This window comes from Mirounga angustirostris, unplaced genomic scaffold, assembly GCF_029215605.1.
Source record: "Mirounga angustirostris isolate CCGP_5_RB_7025 unplaced genomic scaffold, mMirAng1.0.hap1 SCAF_6, whole genome shotgun sequence".
Classification (NCBI taxonomy): Eukaryota; Metazoa; Chordata; class Mammalia; order Carnivora; family Phocidae; genus Mirounga; species Mirounga angustirostris.
This window is the reverse complement of record NW_026991714.1, coordinates 9,730,955-9,752,339: the sequence shown is the minus strand read 5'-3', so window position 1 is coordinate 9,752,339 and position 21,385 is coordinate 9,730,955. Positions and strand designations below refer to the sequence as shown.

Sequence of the window (21,385 nt, the reverse complement as noted above, 5' to 3'; positions counted from 1 at the left end):
TTTTTTTAAAGATAATTAACAATTTTTTGAGATATAACTGACATATTAAAAACTGCACCTATTTCATATTTCATTTGCTGAGTTTGGACATCTGCACGCACTCATGAAAATGAACCATCGCCACAGTCAAGGTAGTAAACATATCCAATAAGCTTTTTTCTAACTTAATAAAGTTATATGTTTTATCTAATGAAGGCATAAAACCCATTAGAATATGAAATTGTTGGTTCTTTTATTTGCTGTGTGATTAACTGAAATTATACTTTAGATGACTATCTTGGGATATACTTGATAAGAATTTCATAGAGGGAGCCTGGGTGCCTCAGTTGGTTAAGCGACTGCCTTCGGCTCAGGTCATGATCCTGGAGTCCTGGGATCAAGTCCCACGTCGGGCTCCCTCCTCAGCAGGGAGTTTGCTTCTCCCTCTGACCCTCCTCACTCTCATGTGCTCTCTCTCTCTCAAATAAATAAAATCTTAAAAAAAAAAAAAAGAATTGCATAGAATGTCAGACTCTTAGTGCTCGAAGGGATGTTCGGGATCACAGAGTGCCCCCGCCCCGCATGCTGGAAGCCCCTCTCCCCCTTCCTGAGCCCTGTTGATCCGTAACCTGCAAAGGGCTGGTCATCTCAGACAGCAGCTCCCTCTACCCAAGCCCCTCCAGCGGTGAAGTCAGACTCTGCGTCCTTGTAGCCTCACCCACCAGCCCTACTGGTATACGCTCCTTCCTTCTCCTTCTCTTCCTCCCCTTGTCCCCATAATGAGCTGCAGAGCCCAGCACGCTTGCCTCCGAGGACTCATTCAGCTCTGCCCCCTTCCCTCCAGGGCCTTCCTGGCCTGGCGTCCCTGGGCCCCCACCCCTCCCTAGCCCTGCCAGCTCAGCCCGGCCAGCCTTTGGCAGGGAACGCTCCCGTGGGGCTGCCTGCCTAGCTTTCCATCCCAGCTGCACTTTTGACTCTCTTGGACCCCATTTGGCTCAACACCCCCCCACCCCATGACCTACCCAGACATCCAGAAGCTCTGCCCTGGTCCAGCCCCTGCCCCCATTCATCTAAGAAGAAAGTTTAGAATATATGAGAACCCCTGAGGTACTTTAAATCTCTTTTCCAGACCAATCAGAACCCCCGTGCCTTCGACCTACCTATTTACCTACAGTTCAGCCATTCCTGCCACGAATAAAACTGCTGACTTCTCGACAGAAATCTATGCTCATGAAGGCATATATCCATAGAAAAATCAGTGCCATTAAGACTGGGATGAAACAGGCCCTCGGAACTGCACTTCTCAGGTGGGAGTAAATGGATACTTATGTTATTAGCACATGGCAGAAGCAGCCGCTTGCGCTGACCAGGAAATGTGTCTTTGGGGGTGCCGAGACCACAAGGGCTCATCATCTAAAGGAACAAAGACAAACTTGCGATTTGGGGGTCTGTTATTCTGTTTGTATTATGGAGCCCCAGGAGCAAGTTGCAGGCTTCACAAAATGCAAAATTAGGCAAGAATCTTACCCAGGGACATGTGTCTTTCCCTAAACTGGGGAGGGAGGCAGAAGGAGAGCACAGAAAGGCAGAGGTCAAGATACAATCCAAGGGGCACGGTAGATCCTCAGCCAGGAGAGATGGCAAGGTGCGCCCATTAGAAACGAAGGGTCATGGGACCTTGGGGTCCACTGTTCTCACCCCCCCTTTCTCCAGATAGTCTTGAGGCCCAAGGGGTGCTCAGGGTGATAGAACAAAAGCAGTATTTGACCCATAAGTCAGGTATGGGCGATCCAGGTGAGGAGGGGAGCTTACCGCAGGACAACTCAGCAGAAAGCACACACCGGGGATGAAATACGTCAAGCCGTGGGCTTAGTGAAAGGACACTCCTCTTCCTAAAGGGACCTGGAGATGAGGAGCTTTTTAACCCGGGAACAGGGCACGTGGCATGCACTTCATTCTAACTTCATGGCGGCTCGTTTGGTGTTCAACTATGACCGTGCCCATCTGCTGATGGCAATTTCCTCCCAAATGGACCTTCTTTATAGAGAGTGCTGGCTCTTCTCTTTCCCCAGCTAAGTGCCTCTTGCCACAGACAAACACGGCTATGGTCAGAGCCTCGCCTGGCTTCTGTGGGCACAGCGCCCCCCCTCGTGGACACGGACAGATGGCAGTGTGTGGTGGCCAGGCTTGTCCGGACCCCTGGAGCTTCTGTCACTGAGATGGAACAGTCTCTGCCATTCAGTAACCATTTGTGGAATGAATGAACAATCCATGTGCATCATGGTAAGGCACCAAAAGCTGCTTTTGGCTACATCTCGAGAGGAGGGTGGTACTGCGTACCCCTCCTAAATCTTTCACTCCTCATCCTTCCTCCCCAAATTTAAAAATTACCATCTCTATGCTATCAAATGAAGAAGGCTGAAGGGAACCATTGGTACAAAACCAGACTATCTCCCTGGGAGTCAGGAGCCCCTTGTATAGACGTGGGTCAGGCACACAGTGTTAACTGTTAAGATGTTGGCCGACATGGAGTTTGGGGAGGAAAAAGCAAAAAAGCTACACTATAGTTAGGAGAGAAGGAATCCACATTGTTCTGTTCTCCTGGGCAGACTCCATGTCGCCTCTTCTGTGTCCTCGGAGGGGACTAGCACAGAGCTGGGGAAAGGATGAGTAAAGGTCACCTCCCCACCCCCAATCTGTTGTAATGCAGGATGGACTAGGTTTTTTCAAGTCCTGCTGGAAATCTCCTGGCTGGAAACCTTCCCAGATACCCAATTTTCTTGCTGGAAGTGCATTTCTTTTCTCCTTGAAAATTAGTATAGGGGAATTTGTCTCTGTTATAAACCCCATCCTGGTGGGAAGTGCAGAGGGCTCACCCTTCACACAGAAACTTGTTAAATGCTTGGTGTGTGCAGAGCACTGGGGCTGGGGGCTCCTAGGGAGGGAATGTGAAGGAGTGGGGGGAGGGGCAGTTCACACAGAGAAGTTTCCTCGGACTCTGCACTCAGAGGACCTATAAACTGACCCCTCTGTGTCAAGAGGTAGGAAGAACGGTCCACAGGCCTCCTAGGGTTCTCCACAGAAAATAGAGGGGCCGAAGTTGCATCTCATCCCTTGTTACCCTCCTCTTCTTCCCTCACTGATCAAAATTACAGGAGGCTTGGGCCCTTCCTACCATGAGACCCAAGGGAAAGCGGAATTGGCCTTCTCCCTGGGGACCATGACTCAGACCTCAGGAATGATTCTTTCTTTTGTAATAAATTCCTCAGGCACCTCTTATCTAGCAGCCCTGTTCGGGCCCTGGATTTGAAGAGCTAAACTGGACCCAGGCCCTGCCTTCTGGGTGCTTCCATCATGGAGGAGACAGGTATATATATAGGCAGAGTGGGAGAACTTGGTGGGCCTGCTAAGGAGCCCGTCCTTCCTTCTGTCAGTGATAGGGAGCCACGGAAAGGTTTTGAGAAGAGGCGTGGTTTGGTTGGATTTTCATTTTCAACAGGGGTCATCAGGACATTGGTTGGCTTGAACTCGTCACGGAGGTCCCGCGCCTCCCTTGACCCCTGAACACCGCGGCCCCCGCCTCCCCCCGCTGGGCCAGGTGCATCTCCCATGCGCTCACGCTGCAGCTGGGCTGCTCACTGAGTGAAGCGCTCGCCCCTGCGAGGTAGGGATGGCTGTCCTCCTGTCCTGTTCCAAACCAGCATGCCAGGCCCTGGGTCATGCTCGTCATTCTTCCCCGGGGCCCAGCACAGAGCCCCGACCACTGCTGGTGCTCACAAAATACATACATAGACGTATGTATTTTTAACAAATGTCAAACGGAACGACTGCAGTGTTGCATGAGACAGGAAACCGGGGTCTCGGTGAGCCAGAGCGCTGACGGGGGGAATGTGGACAGGAGGGAGGGGCTGCACGGTGGGCAGAGCCCCGAGCCGGCCGCGCTCCTGGCGACCGCAGAGCCGCGCAGGGAGCGGGACTCAGCCTCCCGCTCCCCTCCTGCTTTCACCTTTTGTGCAGCGGGAGGTGTTGGCACCCCCTCACAGGGCTGTCACAGAGGTGAGATGAGAGTATCGGGTGGCAGCTCACTGCCGGGGTGATTGACGGCTACCAGGCTGCCTCAGTTTCCCCAGTGCCCAGTGTGAGCAGGCCCCAGACTACTAGGTGCTGAGCAGAAGGGAGACAACCAGTCTGAAGGGGGTAAAAGTTCCCTTTTCTACCTTCCGTATCTCCTCGGAGAAGCCGCTTTCCTGGGGAGGCCGCACGTCTCTCAGAGCCCTGGACCCTCTGCCTCAATGGCCAGACTTTTTTCTAAAAGGTGACAGATCTGTGCCAAAATCAATTCCAAAAAATTCCAACTACTCTGTGACTGACTGACTGAGTGACCGAATGGACCAGTGGCTCGTCACCCTCACTGTGCCATTGACTGTGGCCCAGGACACCTTTCCTCCCTGAACTTTACTTTCCCGACCACTAGATGGGCATTAGACTATGTTTGGTACAGGTCTGTTTCAAGAATCCAGCTCGATCACGCCGATGGGAGCACTTCCCAAATTCTAATGTGCAAGAGAAATGCCCTTTTATCAGCATACGTGGTACCCCCAAAGGTGCCCGGCATAGAGTGTGCACAGAGGAGGCCTGTGGCTAATGTGGAAGGGATAAATAGGGTCTATTTGATTTAGTTATCTTGTTCTATAAAGAATTCGCATGCCAGCAAGTACCCGCAGGCTGGTGGATCCCGTCATGGGCACCACGTCACCAGCTCTGCTGGGCTGCCTCCTTTTGGCCACTGTTTGGCTTCATGCTTTCACCCCAGTTTGGATCCCGACAGTGCACCTGCTGGAGGTGGCGTGGCAGAGCTGACAAAGGCCTGGCATGTGGTTTCACAGCCGTGCCCACCCGCACACAGGCCCATCTCCTTGTCCCCCCCGTCCAGCAGCCCTCTGTGCCAGGAAACACCAGCTCCTTTCCGTGCAGGGCTGTTAAGGGGAGCGCACCTGAGTGAGCATGCAGTGGAGGCCAGCTAGAATGGCACGACAGGGCCAGAGACTCCGGGGGGCGGGGGTGGAGGATGAGTCCAGTCCTCCCACCTGCTGGAAGGATTTTCTGATGCCACATCACAACCCACTCATTGGAGTGTCATTTGTTTTGATCAAATTCCTCTTTTAAAATGCAGGAGGGTAGGGGTGCCTGGGTGGCTCAGTCGGGTGGGCATCTGCTTCTTGACTTCAGCTCAGGTCATGATCTCAGGGTCGTGGGATCGAGCCCCGCATCTGGCTCCACGCTCATCAGGGCGTCTGCTTGACATTCCCTCTCCCTCCCCCACTCACACTCTCTCTCCCTCTCTCAAATAAATAAATAAATCTTTTTAAAAAAAGCAGGAGGGTAAATCCTAATGGTCCTTCACACCCTGATGAAAATAAATTCAGTTACATACTTAATTGCCAGTGTGTATAACGCTTTGACATAGCTTTGGTCATCACACATTTAATTTCACCTTCGTAACTCTGCAATATAGCTTCTAGGTCTATTTCACAGCTCATGAGACTGAGGTTGGAGCAGTGACGTCATCTGGGCATATAGCGACAAGTAAGGGAGGTCTGTTCACCCTGCAGAGCGAGTCTCCCTTGGCTGCCCTACATAGTCTCCTGGGAAGGCTGTGGGGGCAGGACCTGCTGGGGGAGGGCTGTGAACTCAGGGCCCACTGCAGGTGCATCTCGCTGCTGACAGCAAAACAGGTAGAGGGCCACGGTGACAGCCAGCCTGTTCACGGTGGCCCTGGTGCCCACACCTTCCTCCCAACCGTGGCCAGGACAAGGCAGGCAGGTCTAGGGCCGCTGACCATCTGAGGCCTGAAAGGCCTTCAGACGGGGCACAGCTGAGCCTGGTTCACTACAGTTAGTTTCTGTGGTGTTATTAAGTAGAAAACATTTTTTTTTAATCTCTCATCTCTGTAACTTAGCCAGGTTAACAATGCACTTTAAATGGATTTCCTAGGGGCGCCTGGGTGGCTCAGTCAGTTGAGCGTCTGACTCTTGATTTCAGCTCAGCCCATGATCTCAGGGTCCTGGGATCGAGCCCCTGCATCAGGCTCCCTGCTCAGCGGGGAGCCTGCTTGGGATTCTCTCTCTCCCTCTCCTTCTGCCCCTCCCCCCACTTGCATGCACACACATGCTCTCTCTCTAAAATAAATAAATAAATTTTTTTTTAAAAAAAGGCAAGTAAATAAATAAATACATGGACTTCCCAGGAATACAGACTTGGAGTCCAGCTCTGGCACCTGTTAGTGATAGGGCTGTGGGTGAATGACATAGCCTCTCTGGGCCTCAGCTTCCACATCTGTGAAGTGGGCGTAAGGCTACTATGTACTCGATAGGATTGTTGCGAAGACAGATGAGGTGCCTGTCCCGGGTGCCAAGCATGGGGCCTGGCACGTGGGAAGCACTCATGGAACCGTGGGTGGGCTGGGGCCTTGGTGCCCCATCCCCGTCCTGCTTGGTTTGAGGGCAGGAGCTGGGGAACGCCTGCCTCTTGGGGGACAGGGAAGCTGGTGTATTGTAGCCACCCCTTGAAGAGGGGGGCGCCTGCAGCAGGCAGTGCAGACTGGGGGGTTAGTCGGCACTTCATCAGCGAGCTCCAGGACGTAGGGTCCCCCTCATAGTCTTTCCTCAGCTCCCTCAGCGGAGGCGATGCCATGAGGGTTGGGAGCTGGGTCTTGCAGCAGGGGGAGGATTCTCCGGGAAAAGTGCCCTTTCCGGCTCCGCAGTTCCTCTCCTCGGCTAATTCAGACTGTGGGTCCGAAAAACCAGATCCGTGCTTTTCTAGAAATTGGGTGAAGTGAGGTGAGGAGGAGAAGCAAAGCAACAGGCTGGTCTCCACAGAACCCAGCTTTGGGGTCCCACCTGTATTTTCCCTTGACCTGCCTCTGTTTTGTGTCTGTCTAGGGACCAGCCTTGTGAATGCAATTGTAATAGAAATGGGATCAGTGACTAAGAAAACTAATCCCTCGTGAATACATTCCGAAGATGGGAATGACTCAGCTGGAAGGAAATTGCAGAGGCAGTGGAGAGAGTCACCCCAAGAAGTGAGGCAGAAGGAACAGTGCCAAGGAGGCCCAGAACAGCAGTTATAGCCAGGGAAGGCCAGGCCACTGAGCCCTGTCTCCTGACATTGATCAACTCCGTGAGAACCTGGATCATGCAACTTCCTGAACTTAATTTATATTCTCTTAGGCAAAATCTCTATGACCTGGGTGGAAATTTAGCCAGAGAGCAATAAAGAATGGTAAGCCACAGGTAATGAGCCAGCCTCTGGGAAGCCAGGAGCCCTGCTCTCTGGCTGGTTCTATTTCAAATATTACCGGAAATTAGATAATAGTGAACATTTACCGAGTAGTTATTAGGTACCAGGAGCTGGGCTGCAAACTTTAATGACCTGCATTCATTGGGTCCCCTCAAAAGCTCTGGGCAGGAGGCTTCCCAGACCAGGAACCACTTGATAGTTGTCTGACATGTAAAGACATTTTCTTGGACCTTGTGAGCATGAATTTTCCCCCACTGCAGGTGGCCAAAAAGAAGTGAGTCCCAGTTATCTGTAAGGAAAGCAGGAGACTTAGTACATTTCCAGAACAGACTATAGGTGCAGCAGGGACACTGCACATGAACCTCACAGTCGGTGTGTCCTTGCTGGCTGCCAGCTATTTGGGCCTCTGTGACAGGTAGCCCTGGACATGTCTGAGCTCTCTAGCTATCTCTCTGCAGGGGTGAGATCGTTCTTATCAAGTGTCCCCACTTGACAGCCAACCTCTGAAAGCAGAGGCCCATTTACTGGGGTGCAGAGAGCAAACGTGAACCCATTATAACCCTGTCCTTCCTTTCCCTGCCCATCAGTCTTAGAGAGAGTCCTACTTCTAACAAACTGCATAAATGTGGGATCTTCTTGATAGAGAGAACAGCAGGTGCCCCGGGCAGGGCCCTCCTTGGACAGATCCCAGCCACCTGGACCTTGCAGCTGCTTGATCCAGGGGACATATGAAAGAGAAGGATCAGGTCCAGGCCACCATTTCTGGGAGGGTCAGGAGAACCCTGTCAACAATGGCCTGTAATGGTCTTCCCACGGAGGCCTTTAACTCCCCACCCTCCAGGGGCGCCTGGGTGGCTCAGTTGGTTAAGCAACTGCCTTCGGCTCAGGTCATGATCCTGGAGTCCCTGGATCGAGTCCCGCATCGGGCTCCCTGCTCGGCAGGGAGCCTGCTTCTCCCTCTGACCCTCCCCACTCTCATGTGCTCTCTCTCTCATTCTCTCTCTGTCAAATAAATAAATAAAATCTTAAAAAAACAAAAAAACAAAAAAAACTCCCTACCCTCCAGGTTTGGTCGTCAAACAGTTCATACCACTGACTTTGTCTCTCTCCACTGCTGAAGAGACCTTTCCACTGCTCAACAGGGGCCTTGCAGGTTTCTCTGTCATTCCTCACATTTCAGGGGCACAGGACCTTCCAAAGCATGACTGTATGGTGTTAGTGCACGTTCACCCTACAAGGAATGCCCAGTATTACGTGCAGAGGCCCTCGGACCTTGCGCCTGTCCTAGGACAGTGTCATCCCAGTGGGTCTTCACAGTATCCCCGAGCCCTGCTACGTGAGGTGTCAGAAGCCATGTCTCCCATAGTTGGGGGCTGCAATTTGCTCTCCCCAACTGGGGGCTCCCTCTTGGGGTTTTCTGTGGGACTTGGTTCCAAGTGTCCTGGAGTCTGGGGTGACTGATGCCCGCCGAGCCAGCAGCCCATGTGCCTGCGACATCTGCTCACCGCGTCAGTGGCCAAGCAAGAAAGGAGTGGGGGCGTTAATGAGGAGCTCGGCTTGGGGCAGCGGCATAAGGCCTGTGATTTCTCACCACTTGCCTGGCCTCGGCCACAGGAAGAGAAGATAATGAACAGTGTCCAGAACAGCCGAAGGAAGAGAGCAGTCACGGTCTCTTCCCGCCCGACTCTCCAGAGATGCCCAGCTGTGCCGAAGGAGGAGGCGAAGTCAGGATTTCACGACCCCCGGGGCCAGGGCCAGTGATAAAGCCCTGCTCGTTTCCTTCTGAAGACAGCTCTTCATCTTCTCTGGATCCGAGGGCTCCAGCCTGGTTTCCCTGGCAACTGGGCTGACTTCCCGTGGCAAAGGTCAGCGTGCGGTGGGGTGCAGGCCGACCCGCCACAGTGGTATTGGGGGTGGGGGGAGGCCCCCGGGCGAGGACAGGAGCAGGAGAACATGAAAGCAGGCCTCTCAGGCAACGTCAGGCGGCCGGAAATATTCTCCTCCTGAGTCCCCATCTGAGATGAAGAAACGGGCATAAATCGGGGAAGTAACTCGCCCTGGGTCACGTGGCGCAGACACTGGAGAACCAGGAATTAGATCGATGGTGGGGCGGGTTTAACTTCCTTCCAGAGAAAGTGTCCAGCGCTGCCACTGACCAACCATGGGGAAGGGGAGCGCTTGAAGCTGTTTCCCTTGGAGAGGAGACAGGTGCGCCGTGACCCGCATGGGGGCCGTGTGGGCTCCCGGCCCACAGGTGGGAGCAGGTGGGCTCTCAGTGGCCGCCTGTCCCCAGCAGCGGCTCTGGGGTCGCCACAGAGACTCGGGGGCCCAAAGCAGGCCTGGAAGTCCACACTGTGCTCTTTCTTACCAGGCAGAGCAACTCAGGATGAAAACTTGCTGAGAACAACAGAGGCTCCCAGGACGACTGGCAATTTGAGTTTCTTAGAGACAGACAATATGTTGGTACCAGATGTCATTTTAAGCTAAAAACCTATGGTTATGCTACTTAGATGATCTTTTTTATTTACTCTAACCCATAATCCAGAAGCCATTCTCCATTTAACGTGGGCCGTTGAGCATTCCTACGAGAACCACAGCCTGTATTTTTAGGTGTTGCCATTCCCAGCTGGGGCATTTCATTTCTGACTGCAGCTTGCTGCATTTAGGGTCTGATCGTCTCTGAGTTGATTCTAACTGTCACTGATCCTCAGGAGTTCACATCTTACTCCTCTCGGCTCAGGGAGTGTCACCTCCCAAAGTGGTTCCTAATTTGCTCCCCTGCTCCAGCCCCAGAGACTGTCTCCTGCCTGGGAGGGTCTGTGCATCACTCACTGTATCTGTCACTTGGGCGGTTCCCTGCTCATTTCCCCACGCCCCCTTCTCAGCAGGGGTGAGGAGAGGCATGACTAAGGGGGTCTGGGGGGCGGTCCCTGGGGGTTCAGGAGCCCTGGGCCAGGGGCAGGGCAGCCCCGACAGTGTGCATGGAAGTCCAGGTTGTATAGCTCCGCTGGAAAACCGTGGTGGGGGCCCTCCTCCTGGGGCAGCCCCTCTGCAGCCCTCCCCCGGTGGCTCTGACAGCCCATGCCGCAGCGCTGGGAAGCCAGGGAGAGCGCCCACACCGTGGGCCGGCACCTGTGATGCCTGGGCGTGCCTCTACCCACATCCCTCTGGCCTGGCCACGCCAGCTGCCCTGGGCTGCCACCTCTTGTGGGACTGGGGCAGTCGGAGGGCCTGTCATTGAGTTGTTCGTGCTCAAAGGAAAGGAAGCTGCCCCCACCCCTGCCCCGGGAAGCCGCCCTGCCCACAGGGCCTGGCAAGCTGTTTGGGAAGGGGGAAACACGGCCACCTACGGCCCTGCGTGCCAGCCAGCTAGCTCCTGCAGGCCCCGCGAGGGCGGGTGCAGGGGGATGGAGAGCGCCGTGCCTACTGAGGATGGCCCGGAGGGTCTGGGCGGCCAGATCGGCCTGCCAGTTTGGCCACCTTGGCAGGTGGTTTTAGCTCTCGTGTTCTTATATATTAAATGTGCAGAAGGGTGGCTGTGGATGCAACGCCCTACTCTGCCTGGCACGTCCCAGTGCATAAGCCACGGCAACTAGTACTGCTGTGGTTATTGCTGTCACTGCAACAGAAGTCTTGTCCCTCTCTGCACCCGTCAGCCTCTGCCGGCCCCAACGGGCCTCGGCGACCCTCAGGGTTCCCTCCAGAATACGTAGCCATTTTGATTCACAGCAGCATCCATACAGGGCCAACATGTTCACGGCAGAAGAATTAAGGCACATTCGGTCCCCACATCTACAGGACCCCCCTGCACTGTCAGCCTTCTAAGGAAGGTACAGACAGGAGCAGAGGGAAGTCTGCTCAGGACAGGACAGCATGGGGCCAGACTCTCAGCCCCAGTGCAGCATGGCCAAGGGCTCTGCTGGGTCCACCTTGATCGGAAAATGCCCACAGCCGTGCTCTGTCAGAGAGCAGATGCCCGTGTGGACACGCTCCCCCAGGTGGGGAGGTCCTGCCACCGCATGGAGGTGGGTCCCTACTGGGAGCACAGGACGCATCTGCCCTCCACAGCAGGGCAGGGGGCCTTCTGCTTCTGTCCCCCAGCTCCCGGCTCCATCGGGGCCCACGTGACTTTGAGTCGCGGCACTCCTGGTCCTGCTCTTCAGCCGCCACCATTTTTCTCTTGGCTGTGACCACAGGCACTTTCCTCGGCACTGTCCCCCCCAGAAAGCTTCTTCTCTGCGGCTGCATTCAGAGCCTCCTGTGTGAGGTCAGCCCTGATCCCGACCTCCTGCCTCCTCTCCAGCCTCTGGCTCTGTAAAGTGTGGCCTCAGAACTCTCTCTCTCACACACACACACATACACACACACTTGTTCACACTCTCTGAGGACCTCTCTCCCCTGGTCCCCATGCCCCCTTCTCTCCCCAGGGAGTTGCCATTGTTCCCAGGACTAGTCAGTTTCCCTTCCCAGCAGCCCTGTCCTTGTATCATCCCAGCCAATCAGGATGCATCAATTCTTCCCTAAAAATCAATGCCTGCCTCACCTCCAGTGCCTCATCTTGTCTGCGAATTTTGTTGCTTTCTTTAACAAAATAATAAAGAACACTTTCCTTGTGACCCTCTTGCCTGCCGACTCCCGGCCCCTGCGAGGTCTCTGCTGAACAGGACTGCCTTATTTTGCAAAGAATTGCTCTGACACACTTTCCTCTCATGTGTGTCCTCCATTAATTTAGCACAGATTTCATGTCTTAGAGGCTTAGCATGTGAGAAGGGACAGAAAGACATTTTATGTAAAAGGAAGCAAGCCCTTTGCTTTTACGTGGGGGTTCTATAGGGCCTGGCATGTCATATTTTGGTTCTTTTTCCTTCTGCTTTTGGCCCAGGAAAAAAGGGCACGATCAGACCCCTCTTCTCTTGGTAAAAGTAATGGGAAGGGCAAGTACTTGGAATAGGTACATAAAAATTAGAATTTATGACCATCTGCATGTTTGTGCTGCCATTCACAACGGCCATATACAACTAACTAGACCTGAGGCACCACCTGGCTGTGTGTTCCTACCACCCTTTTCCACCCAATACCTCTTCTGGGTCTTTCCTTACAAACTGACATGCCCCACTTTAAAAAACGGGAGTATCTATTTTTAAAGAAACTTGTAAAATAGGAAAAATGAATGGGTGCTCATTTGTATTGTACACCAAGAGTTTTTGGTTCCAAAATGCTTCTCTGCAAGGCTCCTTGAATGAGTTGCTGCCCCAGTATATTTGTTTCTCGGCATATCTTTAACTCCGGCTAAAGTTTGCAAGTGGACCTGAAGGAGCGTAGGTCTGGGGCTCGGGAGCGGCCCGGCTTTAGTCCTGGCATGGCTGCTTAGTGGCAAGTTAGAAGGTCTCTGAGATCCAGTGTGTTCCTCTGTAAAACGGGCATCATTGGAGGATTAAGTTACTTATTCCTTCATTCGTCAAAAATGTGGATTAGAATGACTTTTCTTAGGGCCTCTTCACTCTCACCTTAGCAAGCAAAAATAATCAGACAGCACCAAATTTAAGGGAGGATGTTTGGGGTGGTTAGGGCTATAATCAAAGCTATGCTGCATACCCAAAACTCCCTTTGGGGAGCCTGTTCCCCAGGGGCTCCAAGGGCCAGGACTGGATTTCTAGGGGGGCAAGGCTGGCTTGCAGCTGAGGAGCAAGGAGTAAAGGAAAACCAAGGTCTCTGTCCTAGACGACAGGCTTAAGGAAGCTTGAAGCTTGAAGACCAACAGGCAGTGAATAGGCAGAGAACCAGCCCTGAATCCATGATGGATGGTCTACAGGAGGGGCAGAGCAGGACTACCTGGGCGCAAGGAGAAGGTAGAGGGGCAGTGGAGAGCACTTACGACCCCGAGAGGTCCCTTTAGAGGGGTGCCTGCTGGGGAGGATTGAGAGCACCAGGCAGGTTTGGGAGTGCAGGCTGCACCGAGGGCAGCCTGGGATCCCCTTCAGGGAGGAGGAGTGGGGCCGTGCCCGCCATCAGAGGGACACTTGCCCAATGCTCTTTATTCTCCACACCAGTGCTCACCTCCATTGGCACAGATAATTAGCATTGATGGCAGCTTAGTACCTAATTATTTCTGGCTCATGTTTACTAAGTGTATTACAGGCAGTTTGGACAGATATTCTCCCTGAGAGCCAGGTTCTGGAAAATTCATCAGAAAAATAGAATCTTGGTACATAAGGCTCCCACCCTTTTTGTGTTTCAGAAAAAATGGTAGCTCAACCATGTGGACCCCAGTTTCTGGGTTCTCCAGCTATCCTGCCTCTGTGAGAGCAGGGTGAGTGTGGTAGACAACATACAGAATGCAGATGGAGGTTCGAGACCAGTCTCCGTCACTTACTCACTGCTGGACCTTAAGAAAAATCACTTAACCTTTCTGAACTTTGGTTTCTTTGGCTCAAAAATGGAGGACATACCATCAACTTCACTGGATTATTTTGAGGATTAAATGGGGTTATTAAGGAGTATTTTGTGAAGTGTAAAGTGCTAAGCCAGTATTTGGCTCTGGTGATTTTCCCACTGGGTCAGTCACAGATGCAGAGCATCTCCGTGGCAACAGAAGGTGGGAGACCCACAAAGAATTATGTTTGAGAGCCCACCTCCTTGCATCAACCCGACCACACCATCGTCCCCTCCCACCTTGTCTTCCCTCACTCTTTTTTTTTTTTTTTTAGGATTTATTTATTTTATTTTAGAGAGAACAAGAGAGTGCAAGATGGTGGAGAGGCAGAGGAAGAGGGAGAGAGAGAATCCCAAGCAGACTCCCTCTGAGGGCAGAGCCCGACTCAGGGCTCGATCCCGGGACCCTGAGATCATGACCTGAGCCGAAACCAAGAGTCCAACACTTAACCCACTGAGCCACGCAGGTGCCCCGGTCTTCCCTCACTCTTAGCCCACGTCCACGTTCAAGTCATTCAGAAGCTATCTCCTGCACCCTCTCTTCCTCGGGCCATGCTCCCTCCTCCTCTGCCACTCAGTCTTCATCCGGAATCCCATGCGGGACGTGTCCCAACCGCACATTACCCCAGGCTAGGTCATCAACCTCCCACACCTCGGTCCCCTTTAAAACAGGACAGTGCTACTTCCCACCTCCCTGGGTGGTGGGGAGGATTAACAAGTGAACGTGTGCGAAGCACTGGGAAGGATGCCCATGCAGAGCAGGCCCTCGATCAGCACTGGCTGTCAATGCCATCACCACCTGCTTCTCTCCCCAGCTGGCCTTCACGCTTCTCCTACCTCCCCTAGGATGACATGTCTTTGTCCCCAAATATCCCACACTGCACTGAAGTGATCTGCCACTAAGCCTGTCCTCCCCAAATAACGTCAACATTGCCTGGGATGTCAACAGCCCTGTCTTAAGTGTAGGTGTCCCCCGCACCGGGGACAGCGCCAGGCACAGCGCAAGTGCTCGAGACATCATGGAACTAAATTTAAAATGAGCCATACCTTTGAGGCAGTTTTTCTTATTGATTTTGATCGGGGTAACATTCCTTCAGCAGGGCTAGGTGTAGTGGGAGAAGGATGGACTTAACCTGCGATGCTGGGAGGCTCTTCTGTTGTCATCATTGCCACGGCCACTTCCTTTGGCTCATGGCACGTACTTCCCCTATGACTACTGTTCAGCCCAGTCTTCCTGTTGAATAAGGGGTCCGTTTCCTTGGCTGGGCATTGATGTGCCCGGCCAGGGGCTGGGCTGGTTCGTGTATCAGTAAATGGGCAGATGGCTGTGGGGTCCTGACTTGGAAAATGGAGCCCTGAGCAGTGGCGCATGTGGGATAGGATTTTCAGTCCCTCGGTTTTCACGTTGACATCTTTCAACCCACAGCAGTGCACGGGGTCAGAAAGGAAGCACTGGGAATGGGAGGGTCTGGGAGGGACAGGAGGAGCCTTGGATAACTGACCTTCGTACGAACCTTTGTATTTAAAAAGAGCTACTTCTGCAAGTGGCTATTAGCAGCTTTCCGTGTGGCTTTCCATCGCTACCTCTGCTGTTTGGCTTTATCCTTGCTGCCAGGAGGACCAAGAGCCCCAGTGCGGCTCAGGAACCGTGGGAGCCGAGTCTTGCTGAGTCCACGCAGCACTGCTGACCACAGGGCTCCAGCCCATGAGGAAAAGCTGCTGTTCAATTCCCACCAGTTATGTGCAAAGAGCTCCGTGCCTCCCAGAGAGCTCCCTCCTGCAGAATCCAAGGGATTCTCCACCATCTTGCACTCTCTTGTTCTCTCTAAAATAAAATAAATAAATCCTAAAAAAAAAAAAGAGTGAGGGAAGACAAGGTGGGAGGGGACGATGGTGTGGTCGGGTTGATGCAAGGAGGTGGGCTCTCAATGAATCCAATGAAATTCCAAGTATCCCTCAGACGCCTGGAGCGCAGGGCCACCCCTGCCACAGGGACGTGGGCAACACGGGCCCCTCCATGGAGCCCTGTCCTCCTTCCGGGTCCATTTCCTAGCTCCCTGGGCACTCTGGATGCCCCAGCTGCACCCCATCTGGAGGCAGCCCCTACCCCTTCTGGGAGCCCTAAAACAGACCATCCTTCACTCTGCTCTTCCAAAATCTTAAATTCAATCAGTCACTCTCAGGTGTTCCCACTAGGCTTCCTTCATCTCTTGAGCCCTCTGCTTTCTCCCTGCCCATCCCACCACGTTCCTCCTCCTCCCTTCTCAGTAGTCAGCCCTACCACTCCTTCTCTAGTACTCTCCATCCTCTTGCCTCCTGCAGACATTCACTCCCCCCACCCCACATGCTTATGAAATCCCACCGTGTGCCCGAGTGTGGCAGGTACTCGGTCTGTGGTGGTAGCCAGAGTCCGCGTGTTCTAGCCCACATGAAGACATGGACGTTAAAGCACAGTCACACTCATGCATTTATGTAATTGCAAATGGTGATACATTCTGTGAATCAGAAAAAGCACAGGGTTCTGGAAGAGAAACCTAGTTTAGTTCAGCGTTGGGGAAGGGAGGGTGTGTGCAGATCAGGGAAGATCCCAGAGAAAACACCACTGGCACTTAGAGCTAAGGGTTATTCCGAGTTACCCACGTAAATAGGGGGAAAAGTGCTTCCTGGATGGCATGTGCCAAGGTCCTGGTGCAGGGCAGAGTCTGGTATGTTTCAGGACTACAAGGCAAGCGGGTGGGGATGGAGCGCGTGGGGATGGAACAGGGGAGCGTGGTATGAGAGGAAGCTGCAGGGAGAGCCGGAGGCTGGATTAGGCAGGGTGAGTGGAGAAAGTGAGGGGCTTGGGATTTATTCTACCTGTAATAGGAACAGTCGCAAGCTGGGGAGGCCGCCAAGCCAGGGTCTGCCTCCTCTGCCCCCTATCTGGGTGGTTGGGGGCTGGAGGGAAAGGTGACACAGCCCTCCAGAAGCCAGGTGCGCTAGGATGGTCAAGAAGCACCTCCCAGAGGACTGTGGGGTGGAAATGTCTTGGCCACAGCTGGATGTCACTCGATAAAGCCAGGAAATTGTAATGGGCATAAAACCTAGCGGTCCACAGACTTCCCGTGTAACCCACACGGTGGCTCCTGGCTCCATGAGGGGGCATTATTATCTGCATTTTATGGCTCAGGCAACCCAGGGAGAGGGGAGCCAGGGTGCTGCTCAGGGGGCTTGTGCAGCTGAGGGACAGACCGGGATGCAGGCCCAGATCTTCCGACGTCAAGTCCAGTGCTTTTCACACCCCGCCAGCAGGGTCTGCGGAGGAGAGGGAAATTCCCCCGGGAAGAGAGTGAGACCAGAGGGGGGCACGGCGTGCAGGGGTGATCCACTGCTCCTTCTAGTTCACACAGCTCTGATGGGCTCCCAAAGACAGGAAGAGTCATGAAGCTCCAGATTTCAACTTAACATCTGAAGAGAGTGAGGTGCCAGAGTTTTCTGTTGTGAGTCAGCTCCCCTGCTGGCTCTCAGGCTGATGCCAGAATCTTCAGAGCAGAGATGATCCATCCAGGGGCAAAAGCCAGGCCCCTGGGGGTTTGATGAGGTGACCAACAGCTTGAGCAGCTTTGGCTCAAAGCGTCTGCAGCCTGGACCCCTCGTCAGGGGAGGCTGACTTCAGAGCCACCTTCCCCAGAGCTCAGGACGCGACAGCTGACACGCACTCCCTAAATGAGCTGTGTCTCTGGGTAGCATGAGTATCGAACGCTCTCAAAAGGAAATTAGGAAAACAGCCCATTTTACAAGAGCATCAAAAAGACTAAAATACTGAGGAACAGGTGCTCTCCGGCATCCCCAGCACCCCAGAACGTTCTCTGGCCTGAGTGCACTACTCACCTTCCCCCTTGCACCAAGGTCATGTGCATATAGCGGACACCGGGAGCCAGGCCACAGCCAGCGGTGTGTCCCCTCCCCACACATGGCCTTGGACGCAGAACAACTTCAAAAATTATGTGTTAAACGAGTTAATCGATTAACGAGGAAAGCAGATGGGGGGACGGGGTGGGGCAGATAAATAAGGTAACTTTTTAAAATTGAAAACACAACACGGTCAAGTGGGAGGCACCCAGGGCAGGGGAAAGAGTGTGGGGTCTGCCACTTCCCAACTGGGAGAATACCGACAAGCTTCTTGACTTCTCGGTCTGCGTTGCACCTTGGAAAGTCAGGGCTGCTGACGCCTCCTTCCCAAGGAGGTTATGAAGACCAAATGAGTTGACTCGTAAGAAAGTACCAAGCATGGCAGGCATAGTAGGAGCTTGAAAAATGGTAGTTTCCTCCCATCTCTGGAGAATTGGGGGCCATAGAGGTGACCGGGCCGTGAATCCTGGCTCCATGGTTTACCAGCTGCCTGATCCCGGCGTAACTTCATCTCTCGGTGCCTCGGTTTCCTCCTCTGCAAAATGGGGTGGTGATAATAGAAGTCGTCTGGTAGCGTTGTTACAGATGCAGTGAGAGCAGGTGTGTGAAGCACGTCCCTCGCTGAGAGCTGCAGGGCATCCTCCCAGCCCCCGGACCGAACGTGGGGGAACACGTTCTGGAATCTCTCTGCCCCTCTAGGTTGGTAATACCTATGCGAATTCCTCTGTGCTCACAAATGTGTCCACCTCCGCTTCCCTGCAGACAGGCACCCCTTCTGTGTGCTAAGCAGGGACCTGTCTAATAAACCATTTTCATGGCCTTGTCGCCAGGACACACGCTGAGCCGGCAGCAGCCGCGTGTTGTCTGCCCCCAGCGTAGCTGTGCTGGTAACCCCCCCATCTGCCGCCCGGCTCCGTGTGCAGTGAAATGTGGCCTGTGAGGAACACACAGTGGAAAGTTAATGCAAATAATAAACTCCGATTTTAAGAGTCGGTGCCGCTAGCCCACCCCGCTTCCGTCCTCAGCCTCGCCCCTTCTGTGTCCCTGTGTGCACCCCGCTCTTCTGCTGCGCTTCAGGAACCTGACCGTTCCCCACCCTCCCTGCTGCCTGCTTGGGTATGACCCGGTGGCAATGGGGATCTCCCTGAAGAAGAAGCGGAAGCGCTTGGCAGCTGGGAGAAAGGGCACGGGCACGTCCCCATTGTCTGCCTTCCCTCCCACACCCTGCCCGGTGCCGTGAGAGACGCGTGCTCCCCGCAGCTGGCCGGCGGCACCCGGCAGTCATTTCCCCCTGCCGCCGTGCCTTCCCTGGGGCGATGCCTCAGCTGGAGTGTCGCCCATACAGAGAACTGGTGCCTTGCGGGGGGGCGAGGGAGAGGGAAGCAGGTTAGGGCGCTCAGGTCAGTACTGGCTGCCAACAGCCTCGGGTTCTGAGCCACAAGTGGATACAGGTGCTGGAGAGTCAGGCTCGTATCAGGTCGGCCGCCTGCTTGCTTGGTGACTTTACCAAATGATTTAACCTGAGCCTCAGTGCCCTAAAAAAAAAAAAGTGGAGGGGAGTAACATGTGCCTACTTTGAGGTTGCTGTATCAAGTATCTAGTAGAATGTTTGGCACACAGGAAGCCCCCAGTAAATACCGGCCGCTCTTGCAGGTAATAGAGGTATTAATACTTGACTTCTGAGAGTCCCCTCTGTTTGCCTTGATTTCTGCCTTGTCACCATAGCTGTTGCACTCAGCCTGGCTCCTCTGGTCTTGTTCTTGCTCCAATAAACAGACCTTTGACTTCATTTTCTAGTCACTAGACCACTGAGGCCAAGGAGCCTGCACCCTAGACCCTGCATTGACACCCCCCACCCGTGGTACCCAGACCCTCGGGTCACTCCTGAGTCCCACCCTTGGCTTGGTGGCCCAGAGCAGGGTCTTTCAGCCTCTCCCCTGGTCTGTTGGCCTTTCTACCTACCTCCCCAGTCCTGGTCCCCCAAAGGGGCCTGAGCCCTGTAGGCTGTTCTGTCGGGCTAGCTGATGGGGTGGGCAGGACTGGGAAGTGGCAATCTCTCCTCCCCAGGCTGGGATCAGAGAGGCTCAGGCAACTCTGGTGGGTGGTGGTGCCCCCAAACTCCTGCTCTGGTTCATTCATTCATTCATTCATTCATTCAATTGTAAATATCTAGTGACTTCCTATTCATCTTGGGGAAGATTTAGCCATCATGTGATCTTGACCTTGAGGAACTGTCCCCCATAATGATTCCCAAACCAGATGGGAAGAAATCACAACTACTACCTAGACCAGCAAATACGAAGAATCCAGAGTTCCGGCCTCAGCCTCCAGCGGCATTAGGTCCAGAGGTCAGGGTGGGACGGCAGAGAGGCTATCTCCTCCTGGGGGCTGCCTGGGGCCCCCCGCCAGCCATCCTCAGGATTCCCCGTCTCTATCAGAGGCATGTGCCATCATTAGATTCAGCCCCCAGAAAACCAGCTGTGTCTTTATAAACAACAGTAAAAGCTGCACATGTTCTGGGCTAACAGTCAGTGAGACTGCAGAGCATGCAGTGCCAAGCGGTCCGTTCCCCGAGGCTGGGGAAATGGGAGGGCCCCAAGGTGTCCTCCTCCAGGGACCCACCAAAAGATTCCAAAGGAGGAATCTCACTTGAATAGTACAAAAAGAAATAAGCCAGCCACGCCTCCCCCCAGTCAGTGACAGAACGGGAGGAACAAATGCAAAGAAAGAGTTGGGAGGGTCAGAGGGCTGTCATCACCACAGGAGCTGGATTCCAGAGCATAGGAGCTCCCGGGAAGGCTGGCTTGGGGCTGGGACCAGGCGGGGTGAAGGCGGGAGCCACGTTTCCTTCCACCCCAAATGCACAGGTTGGAAGCATGACGACCAGCAGATCAGAACCACCTGTCAGGAGCCGTGGTGGCTCCCCAGCTGCAGGTGGTACCAGAGACTCAATCAGGAAGATGCCGGAAGCCTAGAGGGGAGAGTGAATGGGGCCCCAGGCCCAGCTTAGATCCAGGGCAGCCAGCCTGAGTCCTCACAGTGTCTTTGGAGGCCCGGGAAAACCTACTGGGTGGGGTCCTATGTTCTGGGAGGAGAAGCTCATCCTAAGCGAATACCCACTGCACTTCTTTCTTCTGAAATCAGATTTCTTCCCCCCTTGAGGCCCTGAAAATCCCACCAGCCATCAGCACGAGTGCCTCCATGTGACAGCACCGTCCATGAGCTCCGCCCCAAGGCACTGGAAGAGGCTGGAAGGGCCAGGTGGTGGACGGGGGGGAGTGGGGCTGCACACTCCAGCCATGGTAGTCAACTGAATCGTCTGCTTTCATCCCTAGAAGCCAGACAAATGAGGGACAAGAGGAGGGGGAAGGTGGACATGTGTTTTCTTCCTCTCATTTAGGAATTTTGCTACTACAGATAGATGCTTTGTTAAAACTGAGAAATTTTATCCATCCATATTGGATGGATACACCAAAATGTTAAAAGTAGTTACCTATGATCACAAGATTATGGGTCTTTCCCTTTATTTTTATTTTGTTCTTATTCTAAAAAATAATTATTTTGGGGGCACCTGGCTGGCTCAGTTGGAAAAGCATGTGATTCTTGACCTTGGGGTGTGAGTTCAAACCCCACGTTGGGTGTAGAGAACTACTTTAAAAAAAAAAAACTGTATTTATTCTGTAATAAGAAGTGATGAGTTACGTAACAGGATTGCAAATCATGAGTGTGAAGCATTGTGGACCAGAGCTGAGTAGGCTGAGGGGTGGCTGCCGTTGACCTGGGG

The 21,385-nt window shown here is 53.5% G+C and overlaps 1 protein-coding gene across 5 annotated transcripts in view; it reads left to right on the top strand.

Moving 5' to 3' along the window:
* FAM78B (family with sequence similarity 78 member B) overlaps positions 1 to 21,385 on the top strand; it is an 88,800-nt gene that overhangs the window by 43,299 nt on the left and 24,116 nt on the right. The window contains exon 1 of one of the 5 annotated variants that reach the window (XM_064593839.1): positions 1,237 to 2,262. The exons of the other annotated variants lie outside the window; for them this stretch is intronic. Within the exon in view, the coding sequence (XP_064449909.1) occupies positions 2,240 to 2,262 (23 nt within the window). The 5' untranslated portion in view covers positions 1,237 to 2,239. Of the gene's footprint in view, positions 1 to 1,236; positions 2,263 to 21,385 lie in introns of those variants that run through there. 5 annotated transcript variants of the gene reach the window in all.